General features: G+C 58.8%; 1 protein-coding gene across 1 annotated transcript in view; it reads left to right on the forward strand.

The window, feature by feature from the left end:
* LOC104500198 (mucosa-associated lymphoid tissue lymphoma translocation protein 1-like) overlaps window positions 1-9074 on the forward strand; it is a gene marked incomplete at its 3' end in the record, with an annotated part of 15912 nt that overhangs the window by 737 nt on the left and 6101 nt on the right. The window contains exons 3-4 of the mRNA XM_010143803.1: window positions 407-610; window positions 5546-5723. Coding sequence (XP_010142105.1) covers window positions 407-610; window positions 5546-5723 — 382 coding nt within the window. The remainder of the gene's footprint in view (window positions 1-406; window positions 611-5545; window positions 5724-9074) is intronic.

The following is a 9074-nucleotide window of genomic DNA, read 5'->3' on the forward strand; positions in this document are numbered from 1 at the left end:
TTTCCTGCAGCAGAAGGAGGGGATAAAAGGAAAGCGGGAGCCTGGGGCTTCTCCCCTTCGGCCCCGTGGGGGAAAGGACCCCTTCGCCCGGCTCAGTGCACCCCCCTCCCACTCACCGCTGGCAGGCAGGACCTGCGGCCACTGCAGGGCAGACCCTCCTGCACTCGTAGGCTTTTGGTTGTCGAGTGAAAACTCTCCAAGTCTTTCAGAATGATGGTTTGTGCGTGGGATGTGTTTGGAAAGCCAAGGGCTTTCTGGGGGGCGCTCCAGGCTGGTGGGGGCGCAGGGTCTATCCTTCCTGCCTAGATGTCAGAACAGGCTCCTTGTGCCCTCACTCCAGCAGAAGGAGGTGAGACCTCCCCTCCCACGGAGCGCTGACAGCTCTGTGACTCGGTGTTTCTCATAGCTACAGGCAAGATCGCGCTTTTGGTGGGCAACAACCACTACCAGCATCATCCCAACCTCATGGCTCCCGTCACAGATGTGTTTGAGCTGAGCCTTCTTCTGGAGCAGCTGGGCTTCCAGGTCGTCTCCTTTCTGGATCTGAACAAGGCCGAGCTGGTGACAGCGGTCAGCCGGTTCCTGCAGCTCCTGGGGAAGGGAGTCTACGGTAAGGCAAGGCCAGCCCAGCCAGGGCCGTGGGGTTTTGGCCAGGCAAAGCGGGTGTTTCTCTATCACATTGCTCACCGCCCACTCCTGGTCGCATGCTGAGGTTCTGGGGAGCCAGCGCTGCTGAGGGCAATGGAGAGAAGGTGTTTAGATTTTGCCTTAGGTGACAGAACTGGGGAGACAGACTGTCGCTTGCCCCCACCGCTCTCCTTTGTGAGGAAGGGAGCTTCTTCTGAGCCGCGGCTGCTACAGCCAGCCACGATTTCCTCATTTCTCTTTCCTGAGGGCCTAATTTGAGCCTCTGACAGTCTTTTTGCAGAAGAACATTCCCAGCTGCAGATGGCTTTGAACCTGCCACACGCTGTTCTCGGCAGGAGACATTCCTCAAACCAAACCCAACCGGCAGACCCTGTGGGTATTAAAGCTGGTGTTTGGACTTGCTGGTGAAGGTAGCTTCTTTGGGGTTCCTGAGGGTCCCCCAGCCAGACCGACACCCCAGAAACACCCTGCAGATGTTTTTTTTTGCTTCCAAGCCTCAGCATGAGGCTTCTCTTCGCTGCCCTCCCAGCTGCGGCGCACACCAGGGCGCTCAGGCAGCAGAAGCCAGCATGGGCCAATTGCAGCCTGGTGCTCAGTGTGAGCTGTGGAGGTTGTGCAATGGTCAGGGACACCGTCACAAGTGAAATGTTGAGCAGCCACCTTGTTCCGGGAAGCCCTGACTCACTGCGGGAGGTTGAGCTGGCAGGGAAGGGCTCTACACGGTCGGTCGCTGCTGCTCCGGCCAAGCACGTCATCTGGTGACAGCATATTCCTGTGACCTCACCTGCAGCTTCCTCTTGTGGCAGCTCTCTGAAATCCCCTTGGTGGTGGGCTTGGCCTCCTCTCCCAGGCCTCGGTCACGCCTGGGGGCTGCTGTGCCTTTCCCACGGCGCTGCACTGTCCCTGGCGCCTGGGTTCCAAGCGGCGTTTGATCCGCAGTGCTCCCCTTGTTTTCACGAGCTTCGGAGGGAAGAAGGATGGGTGAGCGGCAAACCCTTCAGGCCATCATGGCTGAGTTAAACTTCCAGGGCTGCTCTGCCTCCATAGCCACCGCTCCTTCCCGGCAGGTTGATTTTGTGCCCTGGCAGGGCAAGCGTCAGCAGCCGAGGGACTGAACCGTGGTGAGCCTCACACCTTCGCTCCGGGCGGTGGTTTTCTGCACCGTGTTCTGAGCAGAGCAGCGAACCCCCAGTGCGGGCTGGTCCCAGCAGCGTGATCGAGATGATAGCTCCTGCCGTAGTTGGTGGCACCCAAACCTTGTGGTGGGGCGCTGGGTCAGTCTGTGGCCGATTGCCCCGGGACTTCTCCATCTGAAGTGTAGTGCCTCTCGCTGCGACGCCTACGCCAGCATCTCTCCGGATGTTTTCTTTACGTAAAGGTGGATGAACCAGGTGAAGTACGAATCCTTAACTCGTCTTGTGAATGAGAACGCAGCTGGTTTTTCTCACTCGAGGAAGCTCGAGGTGCCATCTCCTGCATAGTCACCGCCAGAGCTGAAGTCAGAGAGCTCTGCGTGGGCACAGGGGGCCAAGCAGGGAGCAGGGAGGAGAGGGCTGACTGGTGAGGGGCTGTCACTGGGCTGGAGCGCGAGGCTCTGCTCTGTCGTGTGCCCGAGAAGCAAGGCCGGCTGTCTCCTGGCATTCCACTCCAGCAGTAGAGGTGCTGGGGTGTTCCTGCAGCGCTTTGCGGGTACAGACCAGAAGGCAGGACGTGGCCTGGCGGGTTAGTGTTTGAGACGGTGCTCGTTGTTGCTTCCAGAGGTTTGTGCCGCTCCAGGGTGTCAGGATGCTGGTGAGAGCTGGAGGAGATGCCTCTGACCCCCCAGATCTCTTTGGGTCTGTGGGGCTCCCCGGATGGCTGGCCCTCCCCTGTGCGTTCCTCCTGACCTGTCTGTGGTTGACACTGCTGCGGGGGTTGGTGGGAAGGGACTTTGGAGTCACCAACACAGGGTCAGGCTTGGGGTTGGTCGTGGCTCTCTTTATCAGGTCTTTGAAGTCTTCCAGGCGTGGAGCCCCTCACTCATCCACCTGGCCGCCCCAGGCTGCACCGCCGTCCTGGGGAGTCTTTCCTCTGTCGCACCCGACCCTCTCTGGGCTGCTGCTCTTCTTTGCCCCGTGTTGTGTGGCCCACGCTGATGAGTTGGGCTTCGTTGTCTCTAACTGCTCCTTCGGGAACTGTAGGCTGTTGTTAGACCTTCCTCCACTTCTGCATCTCCTGATCAGCCCAGCCCAGCCCAGCTCCTTACCCCTCTCCTCCCAGGCCTCCTGGACCCAACATCTCAGTAACCTCTGCTGGCCTTTCTCCAGCTTCTCCACCTTCCTCTTGAACTGAGGTCCCTAAAACTGGACGCGGGATCTATGTGGTATCTACCTGGGGCCAAGGAGTGTGGTGACAGCTTCCCTGGTGATCCTGCACGTCCTAGCCTAGCTCTGTCCCCGGTCGACGCTGGCTCATCTTCAGCACGGTGTCCACAGTCACCCCAGGCCCTGCTCAACCAGGACTCAGCCCCAGCCAAACACTGCCGGGGTTCCTCTGCCCCTGTGCAGCCCTTTGTCCTTGTTGACCCTGCTCGGAGATTTCTCAAGGCCAGAGCAAACACTGGCTTTGTTTTCAGGTGCAGGAATATTGTCTGGCTGCGCCTTCCAGGTGATCCCCAGGCTTCTCTGGCGCATCTCCTGGAGATGGGGGCTCACCTCGCCGCTGTTCCTCCTGATCTCCCCTTAGAAAAGCTGCAGAGGGTTTTCGAAGGCTGCAAACATCCCCTGAGCGGTTTAATTATGCAACCCTCAGGCAAATGAGGAATCCCCTGGATGCTATTTCGAGCATCCTAAAAAGTCCCGAGTCAAAAATGTAACATCAGAAGTGCCACGAGAACAGAAAGCCACGAGTGAAGCAACGAGGAATGTGTCAAGGCGCCTCGTGGAGCTGCACCCTGACATTTCCTGTGGTACGAATAGCACCTGGAGCTTCCCCTTTTTAACTCGGTGCTTGGAAGTGTGTCTCTGATCGTCAGTTTGACTCAGGAGACGTGCAGAGAGCACGGAAATGTCAGCTCGGAATAAAGACCTCTTTCCTTCTCCAGGCAAGCTGTTGGCTTTCCTGTTCAGGGGGAGAGATTTGGGTCCGGGAGAGGCCTGCAGAGGTGCTCGGCCGAGGTGAGACTCGTGCCTGGTTCAATCTGAACTGAGTCGTTGTGGTTTGCAGAGCACGGGGAGCACCGGGCGGCGCAGCCAGGCCGCAGGAGTTAGGCGGGTTAAGGATCGAAGGATCCTGCCAGGGCTTTTCTGTAATACTTCAGTTTTTTCCAAGGGTGGGTGACGCTTCCCGGGCCATCAGCTCCCTCTCAGGTGCACGAGAGGCAGAGGGACGAAAGCCACCGGTGCCCGGTGACTTGAGGGGCCGAACCTGCAGTGCCTGCACTGGGTTTTTCCAGAAGGCCTCTTGTTTTATGCCCTTTGATAGCCTCAGGGGAGGTTTTCGTGGAGCTTTTTGATTTGCAAGTTATGAAAGTTTCGAACTTCTGCAAATCCGAGTCTCTGGCTGGCGATCCACACGAAGAGGAACCCGAACCTTGTGGGCACCTGTGGAAACAGCCCTGGGAGGAACTTTCCGTCACTCCCTGAGAATAGAAACTAGAGATGGCTGGAGGCCATTTCAATGGTGAGGTCATGCCTTCCACCCTCCACCCCATGAGATCATGCTGTCAGCCCTTCAGCTCCTGCCCCCTTCACCGCATCCCTGGTGGCATCAGTGCTCAAAACGAACCACAGGGGCGGCTGCAGTGGAGGGAAGACAGAGGAGAGGTTTCTCCTCCGGACGCAGGCTGTGGCAGTGGCTCCGGCTATAGCCGCTTGTTCCCTTTTCTGACCCCTCACTCTTCCTCAGCTGCAGTAGCGCAACGGCTCGTGTCACCTCGTGGGGCTGTTTTTAACCCATGTCAGTTCCCCAGGCTGGCTTTCACCAGTGTGCCCCAGGCAGTTGCCTAGGTGCTGGGATGGGGTGGCCAGCCGCAGCGCAGCTTCCTTTCGGGAAGCTCCAGCCACGCGAGGATCCCTGTGCAGGAGGAGAGCCCATCGCTGGGTGCAGCGATCAGAGAGAAGCACCGGCCAGGGCCATGCTGAGCTCCTGGGCACTGGCTTTCCGAGCTGGATGTCCCCAGGTTCCCATCTCTTATGAAGGCGGAAGCCATTACTGAGCTTCACGAGCACAGCAGGAAAACTGGAAACCAAAATTCTTGTTGGGTACTGGATTCCCACTAACACCTGAGTGAGTCTGACTCCTCTCCCGCCTCGCAGGGCTGGTGTCTGGTCTGCGGTTGCTGAAGTGTGTGTTCTGGACATCTGGAGAACGCGTCTCTCTGCCTCTGTCTCATTTCCCACCAGCTTATCCAGGTGTAAAATGCTGGCAGACCTTTGAAATCTGGAGAGTGTTCCCCATCACGCAATCCATTGTCAGTGTCTCCTCCCACACCAGGAGGCGCCGAGCTCCTCATTTCAAAGGCTGTGAATGTACTTTTCATCAGGTCATGTTCTTGCAGAGAGATGATGATTAACCGCGTACCAAGGCGGTGTTCAGCCCGGCAGATGCTGAGCTCTGGTACCAGATGCTGTGGTAGCATCTGTGGTGGCACAGATGGTTATGGAAAAGTGTAAACCCAGCGACCTCGGGGTCTCCTGACGACCGGTGCTGGAAAGCAGCAGTGCAGGAGAGCCTGTCAGGCTGCTTCCAGCTCTGCTGGAGGGGATGGGCTGGAAAAGACCCAAACTGTGAGGTCACCGTAGCTCCATTCATAGGAGCTGCTGGTCTAGGTCTGCCGTTCAGGACGGGAGGCGGGACCCGGTTGTGGGGAGATGTGAGGTTCACATCGTGCCTCATCCTCTCCTCTCCCTGTTTCCAGCTATATTCTACTATGCCGGGCACGGGTACGAACACTCAGGGAGGAACTACATGGTCCCCATTGACGCTCCACAACCCTACGCCCCTGAGAACTGCATCAGTGTGCAGAGGATCCTCCAGAAGATGCAGCAGCAGCAGACGGCCCTGAACCTCATCCTGCTGGATACCTGCAGGAAATGGTAGGAGGCTCCTCCCGCGTCCCTGCCCGGGATGGGCAGAGCCTGGCATGTCGGGGGGTCGGGCTCCAGCCTCAGCCCCCACTTCTACCCAGCCAGCCGGGGTGCTCCCGTGGGGTGCTGGGGCCACGTCCCCTGTCGCACTGCTGAACTCAGCCCTCTGTCAAAGTGTATCGGGCTGTATCTTAAAATCAGCGAGACTGTCAGGTCTGTCAGGTCAGTCGGTCACGTCGCAGGTGCAGAGAGCGTCAGGTGTGCCTGACGGGCATTTCTGAGGCTCTGAGGGAAGGGGCTGAGGACCCTCCCTTGATTTTTTAGGGTAAAGAAGCCCGGCAAATACAGGCAAGCTGCCTGCGGAGGGGTGGCTCTGCCCTGGCAGAAATTCTTGGCTGTGACTCGGCGCAGGGTTTGTCTGATTGTGCATCAGCTTCCTGCACTGAACCCCCCCGAGCCGGCAGTGTTTCGCTGACCTCGTGCTCAGGGCTCAGCTCACCCCTCCCCTGGCTGCGTTTCTGCTAACACCTCAGTGAGAAGAGGTTAACACGGTGGGGAGAACATCTTAAGCCGTGCTACTTGGGTTTTACTGGCCTTAAACGCTTCTGAAGGGCTGTGCCGTGCCGTGCCGTGGGACCCAGGCTGCTGCTGAAGACAGAGGTCAGCTTCTTCCCTCTGTCTGTGGAAAGCCTGTCACCTCCCTTGGCCTGCAGATCTATCCTGCAGCCTGTGGGCTGCGCAAAATGATTCCTTGCCCGTGTTCAGCAGAGGTGGGTAGACTCTTGCAGCAGAAGCTGCCGTTAGTTCATTTATTTTAGTCCCCTGAGGCCAATGTATGGGTCAGGAAAGACCTGGAGGGCAAACGCAGAGAAGTCTTCCCCTTTCTTCTGTGGTTCCCGCGCTAAAAAACCAGAAAGTCGACAGGGATTTTAATGCCGCTGCCCTGGAGGAGCTGCCAGCCCCTGGGAAGATGTTAAATCCTTGGTGCCTTTTAGCTGTGGAGGTGGGAACGCTCCCTCTGAATCACCCACAAGCTGGCTGCACTGGGACTGCTGCTGCCGCAGCTCCGAGCTGCCAGTGTCACTGGGGCTCGGCGTCCCTTGATACCCCTGCAAACGCTCAAGGATGAAGCATCCCCTTTCTCCCTTCTTGCTCACTGCTGCTGAGAGCAGAGCCTGTGGCTCCCCTGCGCTCTCAGGTGCCGCCCCGGAATGTGTGGCAGCACCTCGCTGCTCTCCCTGGCGTGATGCCGGGCACGGGACGGCTCGCAGCCGAGCAGGAGCCCCTGTCTGTCGGGGGGAGCTGGGCTGGTGTGCCTCCAGGCCGCTGGTGGCCCATCCGAGGGCAGCCTGTGACGGGGAGGTAGTGAGGGGGCTGTGCAGGGATCACCACTGCCAGCGGTGACAATCTGTGAAACAGCTTTTGAGCGGGTGTTGCCAGCAGTTCCTGTGCTCCAGGGACTCTCTCTTCGGAAAGAGGATGCGGGGCAAGGTCTGCTCTGACGTTCAGGCGTGGCGGTGTGGCTGGTGGCCTCTCTTCTCCCCCAGACCCCTTTCCCACAGCAGGCAGAGCACTTTGTGCAGGAGCTATCACCCCCGGGACCATGGGGCTGACTGTGGAAGCTCGTTGTCCTCGAGAAGTCACCGTCTCAGCTCAGCAAAGCGTCTGCGCTTCGTCGTTGCGTGTGCTTCCACCGCTCTGTAGAGCAGGGCTGCTGGGGCCCCCTTTCCCAGCACCCTTCTGGTTGGTCTGATGTGCGCCGTGTGGCTGTTGGCAGTTGCTTCGGCCAGGGTGACCTGCGAAGAGCTGCGTCTGTGCCAAGAGGGATCTCTTCCGGGACAGCTCTTCACCAGCTTCAGAAATGCCAAGGCGGTGAGGAACGTGTCCCCCCGTGCCAAGTGGTAGCAGATGTTCAGCTTCAGCAGGGAGGAAGCAGGAGCAGGGAGCCTGTCTGTAGCCTCGTACGTTTATGTGCTGGTTTGGGGCGGATGCGATGGCCTCTTCCAGGAACCCCCTGATTTGTGAGGGTTTCTGGCGTGTGCTGCTGCAGCGGGAGGAGGACACCATCTCCTGGCTGGGACACAGATCGCACGCGATGTGCTGGGTAACGGAAACATGCTGGGGTCTGGCGCAGGAGGGAGCGCCGCCACCTCCTCTGCTGTCCGGCCTCTCCCTGTGTTTGGTCACGGTCTGGAAAGTCCCCTGCGGAGGCTTGGCTTCTGCTAGGGCAGGGGATCTCAGCCGGCATTGCCGCTGCGGGCACGAGCTGGCCTTGACAGAGCTGTGCCTGCGTGGTGGTGCCATCACAACAGGTTGACATCAACTTGTGGGGACAACAGACCCTGGGCTCGTTTTGGGGTCCCATGTCTCATTTCTCCTTGGGCCTGGAATCTCAGATTTCAGCTGATAAGTCTCTCCTCAGCGTTCCTATTTAGAAGCATATCTCCTTTTCTACATTTTCTCTCTTGGTCAGAAAACTGCCATTAAACACCTCCAGACCGTGCCACCAGCGGTAGGTGACGTGCTGGCTGCTGGCGATGCAGCCGTCCCTCCTGCTCCCCTTCACGTGGAGCAGCTCGGGAGGGCTGGGCAGGGAGGACACATGGTTGCGCCCACAGCTCCTGGTTTAACAGAATAACGCTGTCTCCCTGCCTGGTTCTTATCCCTGTGCGACTGGGAACAGCTCCGAGTCGCTGGTGTGAACTGGAGGCAGCTGGTCCCCAGGCTGTTCAGTCTGGCTCCAGCCAGATGAGCCAGGCTTGGCCATGAACCGCAGCCATGGTGTCTTTTTTGGTGGAAACCAGGACTGTCACCTTGGAACTGCCTGATGGTGGAAGTAACAGGGTCTGTGCTCATTCAGCTGCATCTAGACCCGCATGCCAGGACCAGTCTGGGGCTTGGGGACCTGGGCATGGTCCTGATCCCACCTCTCAGTGGGGTCTGGAGGTGTATCAGCCCTAGCGTGGTTCCTGGGGACAGAGGCTGTGTGCATGGTCTGGACGGGGCGTCTGAGGTACCCCAGACTCCAGGGACAGGCAGTTCAGCCGTAGCCATGTGACACACACACCTCCAACTTCTCCAGGGACTGTTGTCACCTGGGCCACAGCAAACCCACGTGTCAAAGCTGACGCCATCTGCTCGTTTCCCCGTGGTCTGTGCTCTCCGTAGGACCCCGGGCTTTACCCTCCATCACTGCCCAAGGAATAGGGGTGGTTGTTGTTGACGTAAGGGTTGATGTTATTGCCGCCCGTGGGGCTACTGTGTCCGGTTTGGGGCTCTCACTCCCGGAAGGACATTGAGGGGCTGGAGCGTGTCCAGAGAAGGGCAGCGGAGCTGGGGCAGGGGCTGAAGCACAATGGG

This window comes from Buceros rhinoceros, unplaced genomic scaffold (genome assembly GCF_000710305.1).
Source record: "Buceros rhinoceros silvestris isolate BGI_N320 unplaced genomic scaffold, ASM71030v1 scaffold20859, whole genome shotgun sequence".
Lineage (NCBI taxonomy): Eukaryota > Metazoa > Chordata > Aves > Bucerotiformes > Bucerotidae > Buceros > Buceros rhinoceros.